The 26731-nt window shown below is 61.3% G+C and overlaps 1 protein-coding gene across 1 annotated transcript in view; it reads right to left on the bottom strand.

Moving 5' to 3' along the window:
• The window catches only part of ADAM33 (ADAM metallopeptidase domain 33), a 37243-nt gene that overhangs the window by 3523 nt on the left and 6989 nt on the right, over positions 1-26731 (bottom strand). The window contains exons 3-21 of the mRNA XM_053941656.1: positions 25752-25834; positions 17744-17820; positions 14315-14390; positions 13834-13910; positions 12758-12944; positions 11495-11560; positions 11333-11404; positions 10269-10435; positions 10080-10164; positions 9285-9427; positions 7412-7589; positions 6745-6834; positions 5908-6103; positions 5028-5136; positions 4314-4518; positions 3389-3466; positions 2176-2284; positions 1737-1881; positions 933-1026 (exon numbers count right to left, since the gene is read on the bottom strand). Coding sequence (XP_053797631.1) covers positions 933-1026; positions 1737-1881; positions 2176-2284; positions 3389-3466; positions 4314-4518; positions 5028-5136; positions 5908-6103; positions 6745-6834; positions 7412-7589; positions 9285-9427; positions 10080-10164; positions 10269-10435; positions 11333-11404; positions 11495-11560; positions 12758-12944; positions 13834-13910; positions 14315-14390; positions 17744-17820; positions 25752-25834 — 2237 coding nt within the window. The remainder of the gene's footprint in view (positions 1-932; positions 1027-1736; positions 1882-2175; positions 2285-3388; positions 3467-4313; positions 4519-5027; positions 5137-5907; positions 6104-6744; positions 6835-7411; positions 7590-9284; positions 9428-10079; positions 10165-10268; positions 10436-11332; positions 11405-11494; positions 11561-12757; positions 12945-13833; positions 13911-14314; positions 14391-17743; positions 17821-25751; positions 25835-26731) is intronic.

The raw sequence follows: 26731 nt of genomic DNA, 5'->3' as shown, positions 1-26731 counted from the left end.
GTTATCACGGACCTTGGTGAGTTATCAATGACCTTGGTGAGTTATCCTGACCTTGGTGAGTTATCCTGACCTTGGTGAGTTATCCCTGACCTTGGTGAGTTATCCTGACCTTGGTGAGTTATCAATGACCTTGGTGAGTTATCCTGACCTTGGTGAGTTATCAATGACCTTGGTGAGTTATCCTGACCTTGGTGAGTTATCAATGACCTTGGTGAGTTATCCTGACCTTGGTGAGTTATCCCTGACCTTGGTGAGTTATCCTGACCTTGGTGAGTTATCAATGACCTTGGTGAGTTATCCCTGACCTTGGTGAGTTATCCCTGACCTTAGTGAGTTATCCTGACCTTGGTGAGTTATCCCTGACCTTGGTGAGTTATCCTGACCTTGGTGAGTTATCCCTGACCTTGGTGAGTTATCCCTGACCTTAGTGAGTTATCCTGACCTTGGTGAGTTATCCCTGACCTTGGTGAGTTATCCTGACCTTAGTGAGTTATCCTGACCTTGGTGAGTTATCCCTGACCTTGGTGAGTTATCCTGACCTTGGTGAGTTATCCCTGACCTTGGTGAGTTATCCTGACCTTGGTGAGTTATCCCTGACCTTAGTGAGTTATCCTGACCTTGGTGAGTTATCCTGACCTTGGTGAGTTATCACGGACCTTGGTGAGTTATCCCTGACCTTGGTGAGTTATCAATGACCTTGGTGAGTTATCCCTGACCTTAGTGAGTTATCCTGACCTTGGTGAGTTATCCCTGACCTTGGTGAGTTATCCTGACCTTAGTGAGTTATCCCCGACCTTGGTGAGTTATCCTGACCTTGGTGAGTTATCCTGACCTTGGTGAGTTATCAATGACCTTGGTGAGTTATCCCTGACCTTGGTGAGTTATCACGGACCTTGGTGAGTTATCCCTGACCTTAGCAAGTTATCACTGACCTTAGCGGGGTGGCTGGAGGCTGAAATGTTCCTCAGGGTGAAGGCAGCTTTGGGATGGGCACTGCTCGATTTCCGACCCATAGATTTGTTCCTGCTGGAAATTAGGGACATGGCAAAATAAAGCAACCAGGGGAGCACCAGCTGCCTCAAAAACACTGCCCTGTCTCAGTTAACTGCTTATTAACATCCAGCCCTCACTGCTGGGGAGCAGGGATGGTCAGTGTCTGACAGGGATGGTCAGTGTCTGACAGGGATGGTCAGTGTGGGACAGGGATGGTCAGTGTATGACAGGGGTGGTCAGTGTGGGACAGGGATGGTCAGTGTGGGACAGGGGTGGTCAGTGTGGGACAGGGACGGTCAGTGTGGGACAGGGATGGTCAGTGTGGGACAGGGATGGTCAGAGTGAGACAGGGATGGTCAGTGTGGGACAGGGATGGTCAGTGTGGGACAGGGATGGTCAGAGTGGGACAGGGATGGTCAGTGTGGGACAGAGATGGTCAGTGTGTGACAAGGATGGGCAGTCTGTGACAAGGATGGTCAGTCTGCGATGGGCAGCCTGCAAGGAATGAGAATTCTCCTTGACACCACCTCCACCCCTCCCTGGGACTGTCCTGTCCAGAGGACCATCCATGTGCTGGTCGCAGGGAACCGCTGAGAGCCTTGGGTTTCCCAGGACAAAGCAGCTGCGACCCCAGAGCAGGTCTGAGAGCGGAGCAGGGTCTGTGCAGCTCCCCCGGGCTGGGTGAAGCAGGTCCCAGAGGCCACTGGGTGCTCGGGAGAGGAGGGCTGGGGTGCCCCACACACCTGCAGGCCCCCCTGAGCCTGGTCTCCTCGATGCACCTGCCGAGCAGGGAGTTCTCCTGCCGGTACCAGTAGTAGATGCTCAGCGCCAGGGCGGGCAGCAGGAACAGGAAGATGACGACGAGGGCGATCACGATGGACTCGTGGTCTGGCAGGGGAAGCACAGGGACACGTGAGGGGCTGGGACAGCCACCAGCCTCTGGCCTGGCTCGATGGACGTGGTGACCCCATCTGCCCATTCCTGGTCGGCCGAGCTGCAGACATCCCTGCTGCTCCCACCTCCAGGAAGGGAACGGGCCCTCCGTGGCCTCTGATGGCAATGGGTGGCCACCAACCAGCCAGAGCTGGGCACAGACTGTGTGGGCTGGCCCCACGCAGCCCCTCTGGAAGCACCCAACCTTCCCTTGGCACCTCAGGGCACCGGGGACAAGCTGAGACTCACTGTGGCTCTGCACGGGGCCACTGTCCACGCTGCCACCCAGGCCCGGCTTCTCGCAGAACGGGGGGGCCCAGCCGGGCTCACAGTGACAATTCTTGTTGCTGTTGCACACCTGGGGACACAGGAGAGGGTTGGACACCAGCAGGGATGTGTGGCAGTGATGATCCATAGGGCAGGAATGAACAGATGGTGACACAAGCCTGGGTTGAAGAAGCTTCACCCCTGACAATGCTCCCCCTTGGACATCACAGGATCCTGGAATGGTTTGGGTGGGAAGGACCTCAGAGCCCACCCAGTGCCACCCCTGCCATGGCAGGGACACCTCCCACTGTGCCAGGCTGCTCCAGCCCCAGTGTCCCACCTGGCCCTGGGCACTGCCAGGGATCCAGGGGCAGCCCCAGCTGCTCTGAGCACCCTGTGCCACGGCCTGCCCTCCCTGCCAGGGAACAATTCCTGCCCAATATCCCATCTGCATCTCTTCCTTCAGTTTGAAGCCGTTCCCCCATGTCCTGTCGCTATCTGCCCATGGAAAAATCACTCTCCTTCTTTTTTATAAGGCCCTTTTAGTGCTGGAAGGTGCCAGAAGGTCTCTCCAGAACCTTCTCGTCTCCAGGCTGACCAGCTGCAGCTCGGAGAGCCTTAACCATGCTGGGCAGAACAAAAGGGTAGGTGTGGGTGTTTTACCTGTCACGAAAGGGTAAATGACAAAAGGACAGGTGTTTTATCTGTCACATCCATAACCCAGCAGGAGTTCCCACAGCAGTTCCTGATGCCCCATCTGACAAAGCCCTGCACTCCACAGAGCTCAAACCTCTCTAACCTTTCAGCTTCGGAGAACTGAACTGAGAACTTTGCTGTCTCCTCCCACTCCCTGAACCATTTCCCTGCCTTTCTGCTGTCCCAGTTCTCCTTCCAACTCTTGTTTGGCTCTCAGAGGGACCAGGCACCTGCTCTGAGCTCCAAACACTCTCCAGCTCAAATCAGACCCTGATCCAAGTTTTGCAGATGGTCCTTGCACCACAAACAATCTTCTTCCTCCCTCTTGGACGCGGGCGAGCCAAGGTCCCAGCCAGCCCCACCTGGAGCTGAGGCACGGGACAGGTCTGAAAGGCACAGATGCACTGGGTCACAGGGCCCACCCCCGTGGGAGATGTGTGCTTTGGCCCCAAGCCTGCCCCTCGTCCCCGCGGTGCCAGCAGTGCCAGCAGCGGCTCACCCCGTGCCCGTGGCAGCGGGACACGCACTTCTCCAGCTCAAACAGGGACGCGTTCTGGCACCGCCGGTCCTTGCACACCTGGGAGGGACACGAGGGGCTGCGGTCAGAGGAGGACCCGGGAGAGGGGACTGCTGGGGGTTCTCCAAAGGATGTGACTGCTGGAAAATGCGGGGTGGTGAAATCGCATGGTTCCAGCCAAGGGATTCCACTCCCATTCCCTACCCAGAGCCCAGCCACCACCACTCCCAGCCCACCTGCCAGCTCCTGGAGAAACCATTTCCCATTTGGCCCTAAAACCCAGGCACTGGCCAAAATAAACAATGCTGGATTTCAAAACTGGCCATATTTCCTCATGAAAATGTCACCGTTTTGGCCTTCCCAAAGAAAATTTCACTGTTAAAATGCCAAACATGGAAGGCTGTGTCTCCACAGCCAACTCTCTCTGGAACACATCCCTCCTTCCCTGTCCTCCACCAGCCTCTGCCCTCTCTCAGTTCAACTGGCCCCCTCCAAAGTCCTTGAGGTGCAAGGGCTGCAGAGACCAATGCCCAGTTAGCACTGGATTTGTCACGTTGATTCCTGGCAGAGATCTCCTGTTTCCTCTGGGAAGCAAGCTTCTCATCCATGAAATCCTGGGGCAATTCCCAATGGGGTTGCTCCACTCTGAACGGATTTGGTGAAGAAGAGGGCACAGAGAAGAATTTGGTGGCCTAAACACGACTGCACATCTGGTGATGCCCACAAACGCCCCCAGGTGAGGAGAATCTGGTGGCCTACAAACACCTGGTGCAGCAGTTGAGGTGTCAGCGAGACAACGTCTGCAGGTGGGGGAGGAACCACTCCCAGGGCTGGCTGTGACGCAGGGAAGAGCCTGGAGCTGGGTCAGAGCCCAGCGAAGGTGCCCAGGGCAGCCAGGGGCACTCACCATGCCATCCCCGCACTTGGTGCCCGTCAGGACCAGCCCGGGGTCGGACAGGTCCTCCTGGTCGTCCTTGGCGCTGTAGACGAAGGTGCCCCGGCACTTGACCTCGCGGCCCTTGAAGCGGATCGTGGTGTCGATGGACACCGTGTTGGTGCCCTGCGGCTTCTTGGCAGAGCTCTGGCACTGGATCTTCCCACACATGGCATCCCTGCAGCGGGCACGGCCGAGGGCAGCTGGGACAGGGGGGCAGCGGCCCCCCAGCCCCACCAGCCCACAGCCGTGGGGTCATTCCTGCTGCATTTATGGCCACGCTGGAGAGGCTCAGCCGGTTAAACCATGGACAGCACAGAAACGATGGAGGGATACAGCCAGGGGAGGGCAGGCTCTAACATCCCTGGAATCACTGGGAACAGCATCTCCACCTGGCACTGCCTTTGATTTCCCATCAGGCTGGGCTGGGAGCTGCTCGTGGTGGGACAAGAGGATCACAGGATGGCTTGGGCGGGAAAACCCCTCGAGATCACCCAGTCCCACTCCCAGCAGCGATGGGGACAGAGCCCGGGAGGACCTGGTGGCTTCCTCGGGTACAAAACAGGGCTGCCCCAAGGGCTGACGCCTGAGGCTGAGGCAGGGCCCTCCCAGCGGCGTGGCAGGGGTGGCAGGGGCAGCTGTGGGTGCGGGAGGGGACACGGGGGACACCGCCAGTGCTGCGCCCACCTCTTGTCACACTTGACGTAGCGGCCCTGGCTGTCCTTGCCACAGTTGCCGTAGGTGTTCCCTGCCATGTTCACGTCCTGGAAACAGGCGTCGGGCGCCGGCCACGCTCCTGCACACAGGGAGAGCTCTGGGCACGGCGGGCAGCAGGCAGGGAGCCCAGGCAGGAGCAGGTGATGCTCAGGCAGGGAGCCCAGGAACAGGAACAGCAGGTGATGCCCATGCAGGAGCAGCAGGAGCAGCAGGTGATGCCCATGCAGGGACCCCAAGAACAGGAGCAGCAGGTGATGCCCATGCAGGGACCCGAGAGCAGGAGCAGCAGGTGATGCCCATGCAGGGACCCCAAGAACAGGAGCAGCAGGTGATGCCCATGCAGGACCCCAGGAACAGGAGCAGCAGGTGATGCCCATGCAGGACCCCAGGAACAGGAGCAGCAGGTGATGCCCATGCAGGACCCCAGGAACAGGAGCAGCAGGTGATGCCCATGCAGGGACCCGAGAGCAGGAGCAGCAGGTGATGCCCATGCAGAAAACACCGTGGAAAGGTCTCCCAAGAGCTGCTGCTGTGCATGCCAGGCCAGGGACAGGAGGGACGAAATTCCCTGTTTTCTGGAGTCTTGTGGAGGATTTTGGTCAGAGAATGGTTTGGGTTGGAAGAGACCTTAAAGCCCACCCCTGCCATGGCAGGGACCCCTCCCAGTGTCCCAGGCTGCTCCAACCCCGATGTCCATCCTGGCCTGGGACATCCCAGGGATCCAGGGGCAGCCCCAGCTGCTCTGGGCACCTGTGCCAGGGCCTCCATGCAGCACCCCCAGCCCGGGCAGGGCCCCGGGGACCCCCAGGCCGGTGCTGCGAGGTGGGGGTCAGGCGGGGCTGGGACTGACCTGGCCCCCAGAGCTGCACGCACTGCTGCTGGTGGGTCATGCACATGCCGTTGCTGCAGTAGGCCTCGCCGCGGGCGCACGAGGAGCCGTCCAGCAGGTACACGTTGGCCGGGCAGTACGGGGAGGCGCCCGTGCAGAATTCCGGCAGGTCACAGGAGCCCGCGGCTTCCCGGCACATGGTCCCGGCCACCTTCAGCTGCAGGGGGACACGGGACATCGGCACACGCTGGGGACACGCGGCACCGGCCGTGCCTCCTGGCACAGCTGGCGGCTCTCACATCTCACACGTCCCTGTCAGGCTCTGGGGGATGCCAGGGTACAGGGACACATTCCTCAGCTGGACCTCAGCCACCAAGCTGCCACAGGGAATTCTCCTGGAGAGGGGGTTTGGAAAAGGGCCTGGAGGGACAGGACACAGGGAATGGCTCCCACTGCCATGGGGCAGGGCTGGATGGGATATTGGGAATTGGGAATTGTTCCCTGGCAGGGTGGGCAGGCCCTGGCACAGGGTGCCCAGAGCAGCTGTGGCTGCCCCTGGATCACTGGGATGTCCCAGGCCAGGCTGGACACTGGGGCTGGAGCAGCCTGGGACAGTGGGAGGTGCCCCTGCCCATGGACTGGTGGCACTGGGTGGGCTCTGAGGTCCCTTCCAGCCCAGCCCATTCCACGATTCTCCTGCAGACACAGGTTACACACGAGGTCCCTGTGCTCACCGGGCACAGGGAGCGTGTCCTTATGGACAAACAGCACGGGAGTCCCACGGGAACGGCAGGGCCCTGTCTGCACCTCATCCCGTGGGCACGGGGTGGGCAGGGGGTGGGCAGGCTGGGGTCTCACCTTGCAGCTGTGGCAGCAGTCGCCGTGGGCACACTGGGCCCCCTCCTTGAGCGTGCAGTTGTGAGCGTTGCAGCAGGGGTTGGTGCATTCCTGCGTGGAGAGGACATCTCCGTGGGCAGCGGCTCCATCCCACCCCAGCGCTGCCCCAGCCCCTTCTCCACCCCTCCCAGCATTGCCCTTCTCACCCTGCAAGTGGGGAAACTGAGGCACAGAGGGCAGGGGGAAGTCAAGGAGAAAGTCGGGACTGGGATAAATGGATTCAGGAAGGTGGGACTGGGAAAAGCCCTTGGGATGGAGTCCCTGTGGTGACAGCAAACCCTTCCCTTGGAAATGCGCTGTGCGGGAATTCCCTCAGCTGAGGTGGGCTGCAGGAGGAACCCTCTGTGCCTCCACATCCCAGGAGGATCCCCTGTCCCTCCACATCCCAGGAGGATCCCCTGTCCCTCCACATCCCAGGAGGATCCCCTGTCCCTCCACGTCCCAGGAGGATCCCCTGTCCCTCCATGCCCCAGGAGGACCCCCTGTACCTCCACCTCCCAGGAGGACCCCCTGTCCCTCCACATCCCAGGAGGACCCCCTGTACCTCCACCTCCCAGGAGGACCCCCTGTCCCTCCACATCCCAGGAGGACCCCCTGTCCCTCCACGTCCCAGGAGGACCCCCTGTACCTCCACCTCCCCGCAGTCGCAGTCCTCTCCCTCCTCCCGGAAGCCGTTGCCACATTTCCGTGCCACCACCAGGTCCTTGGTGTCGGGCAGGTTGAAGAGGCACATTCCCCCTCCCTTCTGGAAGTAATTCTCCAGCTGCCTCTTGCTGCAGGAGCTGAACACGCGGGGGAAGGGGTGCCTGCGTGGGACGGAGCGGGAGCACAGGGATGGGGGGAGCAGGGCGGGAGAAGGTGGGAAATCAGTGAGAACTGGGAATTCAGGACAGGGACAAACCGGCACAAACCCTCCCGAGAGCAGACTCCCCACTGCCCACGGAGCCCAGGAACATCTGCCACCCCAGCTGGCACAGCCAGACCAACAGCCAGGGGACAACTGTGAACCCCAAATCCTCAGGAACGGGATGGGGGGCAGGCAGAGCCTCCGTCCATCACCCCTGGGACATCAGCCCCCCCTGCACCCCTCCTGACCCTGGCACCCCCAGGGGTGAGCCCCAGCTGTGAGCTCAGCGCTGCTGCAGATGTCACCTCTGCCACCGCAGACCCCCCCGAGCCACCCCCCGGGCAGGTCCCCACACCTGCAGGGCCCTCTGCTCCCCACTCAGCCCGCAGCAAACGCCTCCCTGTTCTCACTGAACCGCAGCAGGAAACACCACCTGTGCCACTGAAACACCCCACAGCCGAGATGGGGGAAAATTCACTTAAAATTAAAGAAATATGGAAAAGAAACACCAGAAAGGACCCAGAGAGCAGCAAAAAATAAAATAGTCAGCACCTACAATGTGCAGGAACTCAGTAAGGAACTGAGGAACAGAAGAAACACTCATTTTCTACAGAACCTCTGAGCAAGATTCTTCTCCTATTTCACCGTTTGTGGGGTTTCAGTGGTTTATGAAGAAGAAGGAAGCATTTCCCCCTTCTCTGAAACAGTTTCATTTCCTCTAAAGCTGAAAAATATTTTCATATCAGGACATCTCATTCTCAAGATGACTCAGAGGACATTTTATAAAAGTGGTTTTGAAACCTCTTGAGCTGGAGGAAAACCTGTAAGTGCCTGCGGGTTATGGAGGCTGAGCAAGCCAAGGTACCCTATATTATTTATATATATTCATATACATGGCTGTGCAAACAGGGACAGGCTGAACAGAGTCAGAAATGTGCTTTTCCCCACCACAATCCACCCAGGCAGAGGTTAAATCCTGTGGGATCAACGCCGGGGTCTGGCAGCCCTGAAACCACAAGTGGGGTCCCACTGCTCCTTCCTAATTGGAAGAGCAGGTGGGTTCAAACAAGGGGGAATAAACAGCTGCTTTTCCTCAGGGCAGGCAGATCTGGGGTGAGGGTGAACTCAGGAGGTGGGAACCCCAAAGGGAGAAGGACTCTGGAAAGGAAACTGGCACCAACCACACGGATTATGAAACCCACCCAGTGCCACCCCTGCCACGGCAGGGACACCTCCCACATCCCAGGTGGATCCAACCTGGCCTTGGGCACTGCCAGGGATCCAGGGGCAGCCACAGCAAATCTGGGAATTCCAGCCCAGCCCCTCCCCACCCTCCCAGCCAGCAATTCCTTGCCAAGATCCCAGCCCAATCTCCCCTTTCCCAGTGGGAGCCATTCCCTGCCTCCTGTCCCTCTGTCCCTTGTCCCCAGTCCCTCTCCAGCTCTCCTGGAGCCCCTCCAGGCCCTGCAAGGGGCTCTGAGCTCTGCCTGGAGCCTTCCCTTCTCCAGGGGAGCATTCCCAGCTCTGCCAGCCTGGCTCCAGAGCAGAGGTGACAACATTCCGTGCCCAGCTCCCACACAGCACCAGGACCCGCTGGGGCACCGGGGACACTCCCAGGGCACCGGGGACACAGCCCAGGGCCAGCAGTGCTCACCCCGTGGCTGCTGCCATGACACAGCCGCCCTGCTCGGGGGTGGCCTCCACGCAGCAGCCCTTGGTGTCGTGGACCATGCCGAAGTTGTGGCCGATCTCGTGGGCCATGGTGGCGGCGGCTCCGATGGGCTGCTCCGCGTGGTCCTGCCCAGGGAGGGACGTGTCACCGCAGCCGCCAGCGAGGGACAGGGCTGACCCAGAGCTGGGAGTGGGGCTGGGCACGTGGAGGGACCGCACAGCCCCGGGATGCAGCCGGGTGCCGTGGCAGGAGGGCTTGGAGGAAGGCTCGTGGCAGAAGGGGGGGTTTGGTCTCCTGATAGTCCCGTGTGGGACTGGTGGGAAGCTCTTGGCTGGAGCCAACCCAGGGCACATCCCAAAACCCAGAAACCTGGGTGCCCCCCACCACCCTGCCCAGGGATCAGGTGTCACCAAGGCCACCGTGACCACCCCACCATGCCCAGGGCCACCATCAGGAGGAGGAGAAGTTATCTGGGCAGAGATGAGCCCAGAAATTCAGAGAGCAGAAGCAGGGAACTGGCAGGGGCTCCTCAGCACGAGGGACAGGAGCAGCACAGGAGCTCCCAGTGCTGCTGCCAGCTGGGAGCTGGGGGTGGGACAGCTTGAGCAGCCCCTTCTCACCCCCTGTGCCCACACCTGAGGGGGTCAGGAGCTACAGCATCCTCCCTCACCTTCAGGCTGCACCCCAACCCCACGCCCAGCCTCAGGGGCCGCTCCTCCAACCCCAGGGAGAAGCCCACCAGGCCGGGGTGGCACAGGCACCCCCAGCCCCCCTTACCACGCTGACCCCTCCGGAGTTATCGGCGCTGCACATCCCCTCCAGCGGGGCCATTCCGATGGTGGTGCCCCCGAAGGTCTTCCCTCTGCCCGGGCAGGAGAACAGGGGCCACTTCAGCACTGGGGGGGGGTCAGGAGTGCCCAGCCCCAGCTGGGAGCCCCCCCCGGTGTCCCCAGCCCAGGGACCCACGTCAGCAGCTGGGCGTTGTCGTGCTTCTTGCGCGCCCTCAGCGACTTCTTCCACTGCAGGAAGGCCCAGAGCGTGGCGTTGGCGTCGCTGCTCACCGCGCACTGGTCCCGCTCCGTCCACACCTCCAGCCCGATCAGGGCCACCTTGATGTTCAGCAGCCTGTAAAACTGCAGGGGGAATGGGGCGTGGGCGCTGGAATTCCCTGGGCACCCTCCCTCCCTGGGGTGGCGTTACCGCTGGTGGCCTGTCGCCCTGTTCTTTTGAAAGTTTTAAAGTTCTTCTAAAAGTTTTCTGTACCTTCTAATGTTTACATATTTCTACTACAATTCTCACACACTGTCGTGTATATAATAATTGTTTTACATTCTTCTTTGCGAGAAAATTGATGAACTGTTCGTTTAACCAGTGTAGTTGGAGAAGTAGCAATTTCATCCTCCAATCCACTGTCACTTTTAGAATTCTATATATTACACGATCAAAAATAAATTCCCTCCTGTCACTCTTTCCCCTCTTTTACATCTTAGCATACGTGTGTAAGTTATTTCGTGTCGCAGCCACTGGGCCTTCATGTTTCCCTCCGGCTGTGTGACTCCAGAACACACCCGACCCAAACCCACCTGCAAGCATGGGCTCCACAGGCACAGGTGTGGGCACAGGAGCCAGTCAGGGTGGCACGAGGACATTCAGTGACAACACCTCAGTGTGTCCCTTCTTTGCCAGAGATGATCCCGGGCAGGGGCCAGCGAGCGCTTCCCTGCTGAGCTCAGCCCACGGGTGACAAAGCCCTTCCCACCACGTGCTCAGAGAACTCCTGAACTCCTTCCTGGGTGGCCAAGCCCTGGCACAGCTGCCCAGGAGAGGGGTGGAGTCCCCATCCCTGAAGGGGTTAAAAGTCATGTGCATGTGGCACTTGAGGATTGGCCTCGGCAGTGCTGGGGACTGATTGGACTCGAAGGACTTAAAGACCCTTTCTGACCTTAACAAGTCCATAATTCTGTGATTCCTTGCCCTGGTGCCACGGGGACAGTCCCTGAGGGCCACACAAGGTCTGGCAGGTCCCTCACCTTGTCCACGTAGTTTGCGATCTCCACGATGCGCTGCTTGGTGCGGCCCAGGTTGAGGTTCTGGTTCCTGTACTGGAGAGAGATGAGGATGGGGAAGGGTCACGGGGTAAATCCAGGGCAGAGACAGAGAGGGACCCTGGTTTTCTGGCCCCCAGCACTCACCAGGGTGTGATCAGCAACGATGAAGAGCTCCATGTACTTCATGGTCCTCCAGGCATCCCTTCTGGCCTGCAGGCAGACGCAGGGCTCAGCAAAGAGGGGCAGCCCTTGGCTCTGGGCACCCTCCAGACACCACAGAGCTGCTCAGGAGGGACAGCTGAGAGGGGAAACTGAGGCACAAGGTGACAGAGAACATGGGGGTGGCTCCAAATGACCTCACGTCATATCCCACACCGTAAGATGCAGCATCGAGACCAAAGCCAAGCATCCTCTGGGGTCTCCTGCCCAAACTCAAGTCACGCAAGCCACCCACACAGACGCTCCCACCCCACCTGCCTGCACAGCCTGCCCAGCTGCCGGGGACATGGGAGCTGTCAGCAGTGCCAGGAGCCCCTCCCAGCCCACCTGCCTGTCCCCGGACAGATCCTGCGTGGATTTACCCGTGAGAATTTACCTCTGAGGATTTACCCAAGTGGATTTACCCGTGAGGATTCACCCGTGAGGATTCACACGTGAGGATTCACACGTGAGGATTCACACGTGAGGATTTACCCATGAGGATTTACGTGTGAGGATTCACCAATGAGGATTCACCCATAAGGGTTCATCCATGAGGGTTTACCCATGAGGATTCACCAATGAGGATTTACCCATGAGGGTTTACCCATGAGGATTTACCCATGAGGGTTTACCCATGAGGATTTACCCATGAGGGTTTACCCATGAGGATTTACCCATGAGGGTTTACCTATGAGGATTTACCCGTGAGGATTTACCCATGAGGGTTTACCCGTGAGGGTTTATCCATGAGGATTTACCCATGAGGATTCACCCGTGAGGATTTATCCATGAGGATTCACCCGTGAGGATTTATCCATGAGGATTTACCCATGAGGATTTACCAATGAGGGTTTATCCATGAGGATTTACCCGTGAGGATTCACCCGTGAGGATTTACCCATGAGGGTTTACCCATGAGGGTTTACCCATGAGGATTCACCCATGAGGATTTACCCATGAGGGTTTACCCATGAGGGTTTATCCGTGAGGATTCACCCATGAGGGTTTATCCATGAGGATTCACCCGTGAAGATTTACCCGTGAGGATTCACCCATGAAGATTCACCTGTGAGGATTCACCCGTGAGGATTTATCCATGAGGATTTACCCATGAGGATTTACCCATGAGGGTTTATCCATGAGGATTTACCCATGAGGATTCACATGTGAGGATTTATCCATGAGGATTCGCCTGTGAGGATTTACCCGTGGGTGCTGAGGCTGGAAGAGCTGGGCCATGCCAGCGATGGTGCTGCCCAGGTCCTGGCCGTGCCCACAGGTGCCCCCCGGCATGGGCAGGTGCTCTGCTCGGTGGATGAGGTGGAGGCCTGGCTCAGGGGTCCCCAGGGGGCTCAGGTAGTAGCTGGTGTTGCTGCTCAGCACTATGAGGCCCCTGGGGATGGGAACAGCCCCGATGGCCCCCGTGGTGCTTCTGCCCGGGCTCCCCCAGCCCTGAGGCCCCACAGACTCGTGGCACATCAGCTGGGAGCACGGACAAGAGCTGGGGATCTCTGCCCAAACAGCCCCAGGGACAAATAAACCCTGGGCACCAAAACCTCCCCCCTTCAGAGCACGGAGCAAAGCTCGGTCTGGGACAGCTGCTCTGGGGTGCAGGGACTTGGCCCTCCAGGGATAAAATTCCTGGGAATAAGCTCATGCTGCCAGAAATATGGTCCCTGCCCCAGCCTGCCCAGTCCTGGGGCTGGGTGAAGGGTGGGAAAAGGACAAGATGGGAGCCATGGGAAAATCAGCCCCATGAAGCATTTGGAGCTGGGCTAGCAGGAGCATTGGTGCTGCTCCAGGTGGTCCCAAAGGGGATCCCTGCAGAGAGAGGGAGCAGTGGATCCATCCACCTTTTGTCAGCTACACAGCCCACCGACCCTGCCTTCCTCCAGTCCTGATTCCCCCATACCCTGCTCCTTCCTCCATTCCCTACTCCTTCCTTCCCTCATTCCCAATTCCTCCCCCATTCCCTGTTCCCTCATTCCTTATTCCCCCATTCCCTATTGCCCCATTCCCTGTTCTTTCCCCCATTCCCTGTTCCCCCATTCCCCGTTCCCCCATTCCCCATTCCCCATTCCCTGTTCCCCCATTCCCTGTCCCCATTCCCCATTCCCCATTCCCTGTCCCCATTCCCCATTCCCCATTCCCCATTCCCTGTTTCCCCATTCCCTGTTCCCCCATTCCCTGTTCCCCATTCCCCCATTCCCATTCCCCATTCCCATTCCCCATTCCCCATTCCCTGTCCCCATTCCCGTTTCCCCATTCCCTATCTCCCATACCGTATTCCCGAGCAGGTGCTGAGCACGACCCAGGAGCGGCGGTGGCCGCGGACGTGGCCGTGGTAGTGACAGTGCTCCTGGAGAGAGACAGGGGAGGGGGCCGTCCTGAGCAGGCCCCGCCTGCTGCTCCCAGAAAAGCACCCTTTTCCATCTCCCCTTTTCCATCTCCCCTTTTCCATCTCCCCTTTTCCATTTCCCCCATTCCATGTCCCCTATTGCATCCCCCCCATCCCATCTCCCTTCTCCGTTTCCCAGCCAGGCGAGCGGTGTCCCCGCACCGGGAGCGGGAGAGGAGCGGGAGGAGCCGGGGTCAGCCCGGGACACCGCCCGGCGCGGCGCTGCCAGGGTGACAAGCGGCCGGCGGGGCCACGGGGGGCTGCTGTGCCGTGTTTTTGTGCCGAGGCGCCGGTGCGGTTCGGCTCCGTCCCGAGTGCCCAAAGCCCGAAAGGCGGAGGGGAGCGCCCCGCGCCCCGGCACCCACCGTGTGGTTGGGGGTCACAGTCACGGGCTGTCCCTGCTCGCTGTAGTGCGTCTCCGTGTAGCCCGGAGCCAGCAGCCTGCGGGGGGAGAGCGGCGACAGCAGCCGGCAGCTGCTCCAGGGCTCCCGGCACAGCAACGCACCGAGCCCCTGAGCCCGGGCCCGGCTGGGCCACCCGCACATCCCCTGAGCCCGCTGAACCGGGCTGGGCCACCCGCACATCCCCCTGAGCCCCCTGAGCCCCCTGAACCGGGCTGGGCCACCCACACATCCCCTGAGCCGGGCTGGGCCCACCCGCACATCCCCTGAGCCCCCCTGAACCACCCGCACATCCCCTGAGCCCCCCTGAACCACCCGCACATCCCCTGAGCCCCCCTGAACCACCCGCACATCCCCTGAGCCCGGCTGGGCCACCCACACATCCCCTGAGCCCCCTGAGCCCCCCTGAACCACCCACACATCGCCCTGAGCCCCCTGAACCATCCACACATCCCCCTGAGCCCCCTGAGCCCCCCTGAACCACCTACACATCCCCTGAGCCCCCCTGAACCACCTACACATCCCCTGAGCCCCTGTCACTGCTGTGACCCCAAGCAGAGGCTGCCCATGGCCAGCAGGGACAGGGGTGGCAGCAGGGACAGTCCAATGTCCCTCTTCGTGCCTCGGCAAGGACGGGGTGCCCAAACCGGGGTGTCCAAACTGCCCTGGGGTGCTGCTCTGGGATGGGGCAGTCCGGCTGCGCCCCCACTCCCTGCCAGGGACCCCGGGGACCACCTTGTCCCAGCAGTGACAAACAGCCAGGGGGGTGACAAACAGCCAGGGGGTGACAAACAGCCAGGGGGTGACAAATAACCAGGGGGGTGACAAACAGCCAGGGGGTGACAAACAGCCAGGGGGGTGACAGCTTCTCCACAGGGACCAAGCCCCAGGGGTAAAGCCCTGGCAGAGGCATCCTGCTGGGGGTCAGCCCCGTGCTCAGCTGGGGCCGTGGGAGGTTTGGGGTCTCTGACACTGCCCTGGACACGTCACTGCACTCCCAGCACAGTGAGGGGGACGCTCCAGAGGCAACACCCCAACAAATGGGGTGTGGGGACCCCGAAAATATTGAGGTGACTGTGAGAAAGCTCAGGCTGCTTTTAGGAAGCTGCAGCCCTGCCTTTACCCTCTGCCTCAGCTTCCTCCAGCTATGGCCACCTCCTCCCGGGGCTGGTCCAGGCATGACCTGACCCATGCCATGCCATGCCATCCCATTGCAATATCCCATCCCATCCCATGGATCCCAACCCATCCCATCCCTTCCTGCTGCAGGAAGAAGAAGAAAGAAGAAAGAAGAAGAAAGAAGAAGAAGAAAAACAAAAAGAAGAAGAAGAAGAAGAAAGAAAAAGAAAGAAAAAGAAAAAGAAAAAGAAAAAGAAAAAGAAAAAGAAAAAGAAAAAGAAAAAGAAAAAGAAAAGAAAAAGAAAAAGAAAAAGAAAAAGAAAAAGAAAAAGAAAAAGAAAAAGATGGGTTTTCCTGCATTGCCCAGATCTGTGTGACCTTGCCCACATCCCAGGGTGATGGGTGTCTGCTGGAAGCCTGCAGTCCCCTGGGCATGGCAGGTCCCAGGGGATGGCAGGGCCCTGGGCATGGCAGGTCCCAGGGGGTGGCAGGTCCCAGGGCATGGCAGGTCCCAGGGGGTGGCAGGTCCCAGGGGATGGCAGGTCCCCGTGGGGCTGGCAGGTCACCCCTGGGCTGGCAGGGCCCCGTGGAAGGACAGCACCCCTGCAGAGGCTCAGCCCCCAGAGAAGGACAAAGGGCCAGGTTTGCCCTGCTCTCAGTTTAGCCCTCAGTTTTGGGGTTTGGCCCCGTCCCAAAGGTTAGATTCTGTGGAAGAGAAGAGAGCAGCAGCACTCCCAGAATAGCCCTCCCGCCTCTCACTTTCTGCTTTGCAGCCAGCGTGGCCCCAGAAATGTCACTGTGGGCACGTCTGTGGCTTCCCAGCCTCCTGCGAGCAGGAGCTGGCACCAGGGACTGCAGTCACAGCTCAGACAGGAGACAGCAGCTCAGTCTGGCTCCTGCCAGGGACACGTGGGGGCTGGCAAGGCAAGGGCCTGGCCAGCGCGGGGGCACGGGGACAGGGTGGGCACAGGGACAGGTGGGCTGAGGACACGGGAAAGGCAAAGCCCCCTGCCATGCCCAGGGAACCGGGCTGGGATGGCTGAGCCGGCCACATCCCAGGCTGACCCCAGGGCACGGGATGTCCCCTCCAGGCAGGGCAGAGGCCCTGGGGAAGGGAGGGCAGGATGAGCCTTCTCCACCAAACAGGGTGAGGAAAACACCCCCAGGACGCTCCTGGAGACCCAGCAGATCTCCCAGTGCCAGGAGGAAGAGTTGAGGTCTAGCCCGGCCTCACTGGCCCAGAGGCTCACAGGGCTGAGGCAGCAGTTTGGGTGTCCCCACACTGTCCCCACAGCCAGTCTTGGGTGCTGTGGGCTGCTCTGGGTGCTCAGGTCCCCTTTGTGCCACCATCCCCCGAGCTCACCCTCCTGCCCCCAGAGCCCCCTGCGCTGCCCCTGTCCCTCCTGGCCCCTCTCCAGCAGGGCAGTGGCACCGAGCAGAGCCAGGGGCAGCAGAGGACACTCAGGGTGGCCAGGCCTGGAGCACAGCCAGAGCCAGGGCTAAGCTCTGCTCATCAGCTTCCAGCCCCACTGCCCACAGCCCCCACATGTGCAGAGGGACCCCCAGTTCCCCTTCCTGCACACCAGAAGCTCCCCTGCTGGCACTGGGGGCCCTGGGGGACACCGTGGGGGCTGCGTTTGGACCCCACCAGCAGCAGGAAGGGGATTCTGCCAGGACCAGCCTCCCACAGCTGCTGGGGAGAGGCAGCAGCAGAAGCAGAGGGGTCAGCTCTGCCCTGCTCACCACGGGACACAAACCCACCAAGGGACAGAGAACTGGGGCTGCCCCAGCCCTGCAATGTCCAAGGCCAGGCTGAACAGGGCCTGGAGCAGGTCCCAGGGGATGGCAGGTCCCTGCCATGGGTGTCCCTGCCCATGACAGGGGTGGCACTGCATCTGCAAGGTCCCTTCCAACCCAAACCACTCTGGGATTCTGGGATTCTGTAAAATGCCACGAGGTCTCAGGCAGAGGGACAAGGAGGGCAGATGGACACAAGTTCTGTCCTTGTCCCAGGGGAGGCCAGGCTGGGTGAGTGGCACAGGGGACAGGAGACAGGGGACAGGTGCTGCTGCTGCCACCTGCATCCAAAGTGAACCAGGGAAGGAGCCCAGAAAGAGGTGACCAAGGTGGCAAAAGGAGCATTTCAGCCCAAATGGAGCCACCCTGGGCTGTCCCTTCCCCTGCTGGACAGGGTGGCCAGAACGCTGCCGGTCCAGGTGGGCCCCTGGCAGCGACCCCCAGTGTCCCCTCCCCAGTCCCAGCCCCGCCACTCACTGGTTCCTCTCCAGCACCAGCACGAGCTCTTTGCCCTCGGCCGTCACAGCCACCTCTGCCCGGGCAGGTGCCGGCACCTGCAGGGAAAGGAGGGAACGGGGTCAGCAAGGATCCCTGTGCCAGAACCTTCCTCTGCTCCCAGCTCCAGGGGCATCCCCGCATCTCCTCCCCGCGTCTCCTCCACCCACCGCGCCCCTGCCACGGGGAAGGCGATCTCCCTGGATTCCCGGCCAGCAGGGATAACAGAGCATTCACAGGAGATGCAGGGATGAGGCAGCAAGTCCCCGCTCTGCTGGCAGCTTCCCCAGGGAGAGGCAGCAAGGGAGAGCAGGACGGGACCCGGGACGAGGAGCAGCGCCAGGAGCATCCTGAGCAGGGGCTCTGCGTGCTCCATCCACCACGGCTCTGCCTCACGGGAGAGGCTGATCCAGGGAAAGGGGCCTCAGCCCTGGGAGGTCCGGTACGCCCGGGCACCCTGGGGGGATGGAAATCACCACCAACGCCCCGGGCACCGGATGAGGGCCGTTAAAAATACCTCGGAATAGCGGGCAGAGAAAGGAAACACTGACTCAGCTTCCCCAGGATGCCGGTGGTTTTACTCATTCCCTCTCTTCGGAGGGAGTTCAGTGGGGACCTGGCTTTGGATCCAGCCCAGCTCGGCCCAGCTGTGTGTGGCAGGATGGGCTAGAGCCCCGAAGTGCTGCCCTTCCCTGTGTCCCCACACCCATCCCCAGCGCTGGGGACACCGAAAGCATGGCCCTGCCTGCTGGCCGTGGCCTGGACTGGCCCTGAGCCTGAGGTCCCCTCAGTCCCTCCCCATCCGTGAAGCACACAGGGAGCTCAGCGGGCTGCCAGCCCCACGGGCCCCCTTCACCTGGCCGTGGCCACGGGCCTGGGGTGGTTTTCCCGGCTCTGGAGGGAAAGGGGACAGAGGAAGGAGCTGTCCCCACAAGGCCCCGGCTCTGGCTGCTCTTGGCATCACAGCTTTGCAGCTGGAACACAAGGAAGGCAGCAGGGAGGGGGCAGAGCTGGGTGATTCACGGCTTGGGGCTGGGCTCAGTTCCAGAGGACAGCGAGGTGCTGCTCCCGCCAGGCGGGATGCGGGGATGGAGCCGGGAACGGGGATGGAGCCAGGAACGGGGATGGAGCCGGGATGGAGCCAGAATGCAGGGCTGAAACCAGGAACGGGGATGGAACCGGGAACGGGGATGGAGTCAGGATGGAGCCAGAACAGGGACAGAGCCGGAACGGGGATGGAGCTGGAACAGGGATGGAGCTGGAATGGGGATGGAGCTGGAACGGGGATGGAGCCGGAACAGGGATGGAGCTGGAACGAGGTTGGAGCCGGAACGGGGATGGAGCCAGAACAGGGATGGAGCTGGAACGGGGATGGAGCCGGAACGGGGATGGAGCTGGAACGGGGATGGAGGTGGAACGGGGATGGAGCCAGAACAGGGATGGAGCTGGAACGGGGATGGAGCCGGAACGGGGATGGAGGTGGAACGGGGATGGAGCCGGGAACGGGGATGGAGCCAGGATGGAGCCAGAACGGGGATGGGTATGGAGCTGGGAACGGGGATGGAGCCAGAACGGGGATGGAGCCAGAACGGGGCTGGAACGGGGAATGGGGCTGGAACCGGGAACAGGGATGGAGCTGGAACGGGGATGGAGCCGGAATGGGGATGGAGCTGGAACGGGGATGGAGCCGGAACGAGGATGGAGCTGGAACGGGGATGGAGCCGGAACGAGGATGGAGCTGGAACGGGGATGGAGCTGCAGCCAGGCTGGCTGAGCCCCACTCCGCCTCCGGCTCCGTCTGCCCAGCTCCAAAAAAGGCGAGCAGCCGCAGCGCCCTAAGCAAACAGCCCCGGAGCAGAGGGAGGCGAGGCCCCGGCTCCGACATCTCCCGGCGAGTCCCCCCGGGCCGGGCCGGCCGCAGCAGGGCCCCGGTGCCCGGCCCGACCGGGGCCCCGCGGAGCCGCCAGGCAGCCGGGCAGGGGCTCCATCCCCTCCTCCGGCGGCGCTGGGAACAGGCGGTATTTTTGGAACATGATCTTGTACAAACATCGCTCTCTGGCCAAACATGGTCTGTACATTTTTCTTGCCGTTTCCCTCCTTTCCCCCGGCTCTTGCCCTCCCTTTTTTTTTCTCCCCGTCTCTGATCTCCCCAGCACCCGCTCTCTGCAGCCCTCTCCTCCTCCTCCTCCTCCCCCCCAAGTCCCGGCCGGCTCCTTCCCGGTTTAGAATTCCCCAGCAATTACTCCCTGCCTCGACTCGAGAGCCGTTACTGGCACAATGTTCTTTCCCAGCTGCCGTCTTAAAGGGACACGTGCGTGTCCAGGGCTCTCCCGGCACTGGCAGCTCCCATCCCATCTCCCGGGCTGCCAAAGGCTGGAAAACAAACGGCTGCTGGTGGGACGTGCTTCCCCTCCCCATGAGGGGATGCACCACAAGCTCTCCTCTTCCCCGTGCCTCAGTTTCCTCTGAGAACTCCTGGAGGGGTGATGGGGAGCAGGGCATGGATCCTGGTTGCAGCTGGGACGGGCCCAGTGCAGCTCCTGGAGGGATCAGCAGCAGTAAAAATAGGGAAAGAGGAATGTGGGCAGCACTTGTGCCAGGCAGGAGTCCAGCACCAGCTCCGAGGCCAGGCAAGGTGACTGCACTGATTGAACACTGCTCCTCGTGCCTCGGGCGTGCCAGGGAGCTGGGCCCCAGCGCTCCTGCCCGGATCTGCACTGGGAATGATCCAGGGTCAGCTCCTGCCTGCACTCCAGCATCCTCCTGCTCCAGCATCTTCCAGTTCCAACATCATCCCTGGCTCCAGCACCATTCCAAGTTCCAGCATCATCCTGGGTTCCAGAACATTCCCAGCATCATTCCAGGTTCCAACATCATCCCTGGCTCCAGCACCATTCCAAGTTCCAGCATCATCCTGGATTCCAGAACATCCCCAGCATCATCCCAGGTTCCAATATCACCCCCAGCTATCCTCCTGCTCCAGCATCTTCCAGCTCCAATATCATCCCTGGCTCCAGCACCATCCCAAGTTCCAGCATCATCCTGGGTTCCAGAACATTCCCAGCATCATTCCAGGTTCCAACATCATCCCTGGCTCCAGCACCATTCCAAGTTCCAGCATCATCCTGGATTCCAGAACATTCCCAGCATCATCCAAGGTTCCAATATCACCCCTGGCTCCAGCATCATCCCAAGTTCCAGCATCATCCTGGATTCCAGAACATTCCCAGCATCATCCCAAGTTCCAGCATCATCCTGGATTCCAGAACATTCCCAGCATCATCCCAGGTTCCAGCATCATCCTTGGCTCCAGCACCATTCCAAGGCCCAGCATCCTCCAGGGCTCCAGCATCACCCCAGGTTCCAATATCAGCCTAGGCTGCAGCAATTTACCAGGCATCAGCATCATCCCAAGGTCCAGCATCATCCTGGATTCCTAACTCCGGCATCATCTTGGATTCCAGAACATTCCCAACTCCAGCATCATCCCGGGCTCTGCCATTGTCTCAGGCTCCAGCATCATCCCAAAGTGCAGCATAATCCTGTGCTCCAGCACTGTCCTGGGCTCCAGCACATTCCAAGCTCCAGCAACATCCCAAACATCAGTATCATCCCAGGCTCCAATATCCTGGCCTCCAGCATCATCCCAGGCTCCAATATAATCCCATGCTTCAACATCACCTCAGGCTCCAGCACATTCCAAGCTCCAGCATCATTCGAGGCTCCAGCATCACCCCAGGCTCCAGCACATTCCAAGCTCCAGGATGATCGTCCTGGGCTCCACCACTTCCCAGGCTCCAGCATCCTCCTGGGTCCCAGCAGCCCTCACAGGTTCCAGCATCGTCCTGGGCTCCAGCCCCTTGCCAGGCTCCTCTTGCTCCCCCATCTCCTTCCTCCAGCCCCCATGGACAGAGTGCCTCAGTCCCTGCCGAGGCTGCAGGTGCAGGGGTGGCCCCTCTCCAGGACATCCCAGCACAGCCAGTCCCACAGGGGCTGGAATGATGGCATTGCAGCTGGGATGACTCTGCCCTGGCCAGGCCCCAGCCCGTGGCTGGCCCAGGGACCCTCCAGGTCCAAGTCGAGTCTGGTTTTACTTTTCACTCCATTGATGAGAAAAACCCCAGGGCTCTTTGCAGAGGGCCAAGGGCGCTGAGCTGCTCTTCCCCATTTCCCCACAGCTCCCGGCCATCCTGCTCATCCAGGCTGCCTCCAGCCCTGCTGGGAAGCTCCCGCTCCAGGAGAGGGGCTCAGGGAGCACCAAGTTCCCTGGGAAATCACCCAAGCCAAGTCCCAGAGCTCAGCTCCATCAGCTCAGGCAGCTCCACACGCCCCGAGCCCCCGCGGAAGCTCCCGAGCCCGGATGTGACGGGGAGGACACGTGGGGGATGGAGGTTACCGGGAGATGCTCCGTGGAGGATCTGCTGATGGGATCTGCAGCTGCTGGAGCAGCTGGGCCGTGCCAGGGCCTCCCCAGGCAGGCGGGGGCCAGCGCTGGGCCTGGAGGAGCACGGCTCGGGCAGCAGCACCCACGGACGAGCCTCTGGCTCTGCCCGCTGCTCTCTGGAAAAGCACCCCTGGGAGTCAGGAATGAGGGCAGCAGGCCCTGCAGGCAGGGCCAGGGCTGGGGCTGGTTCATAGCCAAGCTGGCAGGGTTTGCTCAGTGCAGCCATGCCCAGCACGGGGAAAGGGGAAAAGGGGAAAAGAAGGGAAAAGAAGGGAAAAGAAGGGGAAAGAAGGGGAAAAGGGGAAAGGGGGAAAAGAAGGGGAATGGGGAAAAGAAGGGAAAAGAAGGGAAAAGAAGGGAAAAGAAGGGAAAAGAAGGGGAAAAGAAGGGGAAAAGGGGAAAGGGGGAAAAGAAGGGGAAAGAAGGGGAAAAGAAGGGGAAAAGGGGAAAGGGGGAAAAGAAGCAGAAAAGGGGGAATGGGGAAAAGAAGGGGGAAAGGGGAAAAGAAGGGGAAAAGGGGAAAAGAAGGGGGAAAGGGAGCAGGGCAGGGAGTGCCCTCGGCACCTGCAGCACATCCGAACCACCGCGGGCAGCCTGATCCTCCCCTCCCCTCCCTTCCCCTCCCCTCCCCTCCTGCTCCAGGGCAGGGCCGGGACCTCCCCGCGGTGTGCAGAGAGCCCGGGAGGGGCCGAGGACGGGAGTGCCACCCTGAGAGCACGGAGTGCTCCAGCTCTGCGGCCCGTTCAGCAGGGAGGAGGAAGGGAATGGCCACCCCGGGACAGGGAGACACCTCCCGAGCTGTGAGGGGAGGCAGCGGGTGGAAGGAAGCTCCATCGGTGCCAGGGGCTGTCCCTGCACAGGGATGGGATGCCAGAGACCTGGATGGAAGCTGAGGAGCTCCTGTGCCTGGGCTTTCCTCGGTCCTCAAGATCCCAGAAGGGTTTGGCATGGAAGAGACCCTCAAGAGCATCCCATCCCACCCTGCCAAGGCAGGGACACCTCCCACTGTCCCAGGCTGCTCCAGCCCTGTCCAGCCTGGCCCTGGGCACTGCCAGGGATCCAGGAGCACCCTCAGCTGCTGTGGGCACCCTGTGCCAGGGCCTCACACCCTCCCAGCCAGGAATTCCTTGCCAATATCCCATCCTGCCCTGCCCTCTGGCAGTGGGAAGCCATTGCAGCAAGAAACCGCACCTGGGAGAAAGCAATTCCAAAGGGAAGGGAAAGAGGCAGCCCCAGGGCTGAGCAGGCTCCGGGTGGGACAGGGCTGGATACCGGGGGGATGCCCAGGGCAGAGGGCTGGGTACGACCCCATTTCCATCTCTGGAGGGCTGGAAAAGCCCCGCGGCAGCCCGGGCAGCCTTTGCCCCCCATCCCCGGGCAGGAGCAGGAGGAGCAGGCTGCGGGCAGCCCCCAGCCCGGCCAGCGCTGCCGCGGGAGCTGTTTGCAGTGCGGATCCCCAGGACCTCCTGCCGGCTCTCCCGAATGACTTCCACGTGCGCCGGGAGCCCGGGGAGCTCGGCCCGAACAATGGCAGGGCAGGGGGCCGGGGCAGGGCAGGGCCACCCAGCGCTGCCAGCCCGCACACGGTGGCACCGCGGGGCCACCGGCACCCTCCTGCCGCTGGCCCGACCTCGCTGCGGGGGGAAGGGAGGCACGGCGATGTCCCCAGGGTCCGGGGGACGGCCGGAGCATCCCAGCGCTGCACGAGGAGCAGCCCCAGGGCAGGGATGCAGGAGCCCGGGGGTCACCGGGCTGGAAGCCGCCATCCCGCGGTCCGGGATGCTGCCTGCGGGCAGAGCGGGCTGCGGGCCTCCCCACAGACGTGTTCATTTCCAGCATCTTTGCTGGAGGGCAGGAGGAGACGGGCTGGGGGCACAACGGCCTAAACTGATCCTGAAAATACGAGCGTCAGCAGTAGCGGGGCAAAAGGGCCGGTGTGGGGCTCTGCCCCGTCCCCTGCCTGGTTGCCCCCATCCCTCCCCCACAGAGCCTCCCCGCTGCAGCACCGAGCACGCCCCCCTCCCCTCCTTCCCCTGCCGGGAACAGGAGGCTCCTTGTTCCAGGCTGGCTGGGGCTGCAGGCACCGCAGATGCCGGGAAACACGGCGGGACCTGCCCGGCCACCCCGGCCCCGGAGTCCCCCGGGCTCCGCATCCCCCGGAATGCCCCGGCTGCGGTTTGCACCCCCCGGCAGCCCCTGGGGCACCGGGGTGTTGGCAGGAGCAGAAATAAACCTGCCCTGCCATGTGTTCCCAGCTCAAATGGCTTCCAGCTTAAATATAGACGGAGCCGGGGCTGCCCGCCGGGGAGGGGACATTTCTCCGGGGAGGGGACATTTCTCCAGGCCGAGCACAGCACCCACACGGGCCCTTCCAGCTCCTGCAGGAGCAGCCAGCCCAGGCTCCCCTGGAAAAGGCATGGCCCGGCCCCTGGGAGAGCCAGGGCAGCACCAAGCCCCCTCCCGAGCCCAGCTGGCTCCGCCTTTGGCATCTCCTGGAGCGAGGAGGGCTGGCTTGGACCACCTCAGGTGAGATGCCACCAGAGGCCCCTCCCAGCAGAGTCTTCTCAGCTCGGCTCCCAAGCAGAGCAGCCCCTCGGAGCTCTGAATCAGAGCTGGAAGGGCTGGACCTGCCCAAAGGAGCCCCCAGACCCTCCCGGAGGGCAAGGGGCCAAGCCCTGGCCAGGGTGGCCACAGGCACCTCATGCAGGGATGTGGGGACAGCAGGGGTGGCAGGGAGAGGGTGACAGCCCTGGGAGGAGATGTCCTCTGCTCCCTGCAGGGCACTGCTCCCAAATCTGGCAGCACTTTCCCTTGGCTGCTCCTCCGATCCCAGCCAAACCAGGAGCTGACAGATCACCTCCAGCTCCTCTCTCCGAGCTCTCCAGCTCCCTTCCACTCCCCCTGCAGCTCCTGGCCATCCTCCTCCTGCCCAGCACTCATTAACACCGTGTTTAATTAACTCACTGCTGCATCCTCTGCTTTCCCTCTTCATCACCTGAGGATGGTGATGGATCCTGCAACTCCCAACCTGCTCATAGATCCTGAAACCCATGCCCATGGATCTGAAATCCACACCCTGCCCATGGATCCTGAAATCCACACCCTGTCCATGGATCCTGCAACTCCCAACCTGCTCATGGATCTGAAATCCACACCCTGTTCATGGATCCTGCAGCTCCCAACCTGCTCATGGATCCTGAAATCCACACCCTGCCCATGGATCTGAAATCCACACCCTGTTCATGGATCCTGAAATCCACACCCTGTCCATGGATCCTGCAACTCCCAACCTGCTCATGGATCTGAAATCCACACCCTGCCCGTGGATCCTGCAGCTCCCAACCTGCCCATGGATCCTGCAGCTCCACACCCTGCCCGTGGATCCTGCAACTCCCAACCTGCCCATGGATCCTGCAGCTCCACACCCTGCCCATGGATCCTGCAGCTCCACACGCTGCCCGTGGATCCTGCAGGCTCAAGGCCTCCATGGTGTCCCACCAGGAGGACTCTGGGCAGAGGAGGCAGCTGGAGCAGCTGTGCCCTTACCTGCTCCTGCAGGCTGATGGCTCTCCGGGCACGGCCCCCCAGGAGCCAGTGTGGGGTGACCCGTTCTCCGTGGGACAGTGGCCCTGGGGAAGAGAAGACCTGCTGAACAGACCCTCGAGAGCTGGAGCTCCTCCACAGCCACAGCACGGGAACTTGGGAAGGGACAGAGCTGAGCACCAGCATCCGCAGCCTCCTCTCGGGTGTTTCAGGGGATGCACACCAGCACAAGGGCAGCGCCACCCCCTCCCCAGCCCAGCCCCTCACCGCTGGCTCAGCCTTAATCCTGAAGGCTCCCAGGAGCATTGCTCCCACCCAGGTCCCAGAACAGAGGCCTAAATCCCCTGAATCTCCACCCTGGAGAAGCAGCTGGCATGTGGGAGATGTGGCTGCCCTGGATCCCTGGATGTCCCAGGCCAGGCTGGACACTGGGCTGGGAGCAGCCTGGGACAGCGGGAGGTGTCCCTGCCATAGCAGGGGTGGCACTGGAGGGGCTTGGAGGTCCCTTCCAACCCAAACTGCTCCATGGCTCTGTGATTTGGGGGAAGTGTGGTTCCATCACCCCAAATCCAGCCACGCCCTTTGCAGCCAGGCCTGGGCTGGGCTGGGCAGGGGCAGGAGCAGGGGCAGGGACAGGAGCAGGGGCAGGGACAGGGACAGGGACAGAAGAAGGAGCTGGAGAAGGAGCAGGGGCAGGGACAGGAGCAGGAGAAGGAGCTGGAGAAGAAGCTGGGACAGGAGCAGGAGCAGGGGCAGAAGAAGGAGAAGGAGCTGGAGAAGGAGCAGGAGCAGGGGCAGAAGCAGGAGAAGGAGCTGGAGAAGAAGCAGGAGCAGGGGCAGAAGAAGGAGAAGGAGCTGGAGAAGGAGCAGGAGCAGGGGCAGAAGAAGGAGAAGGAGCTGGAGAAGGAGCAGGAGCAGGAGCAGAAGCAGGAGAAGGAGCTGGAGAAGAAGCAGGAGCGGGAGCAGAAGCAGGAGAAAGAGCA

This window comes from Vidua chalybeata, chromosome 4, assembly GCF_026979565.1.
Source record: "Vidua chalybeata isolate OUT-0048 chromosome 4, bVidCha1 merged haplotype, whole genome shotgun sequence".
NCBI classification, from domain to species: Eukaryota; Metazoa; Chordata; class Aves; order Passeriformes; family Viduidae; genus Vidua; species Vidua chalybeata.
Note: the sequence above shows the minus strand (reverse complement) of the source record. Positions and strands in the feature narration are given on the sequence as shown.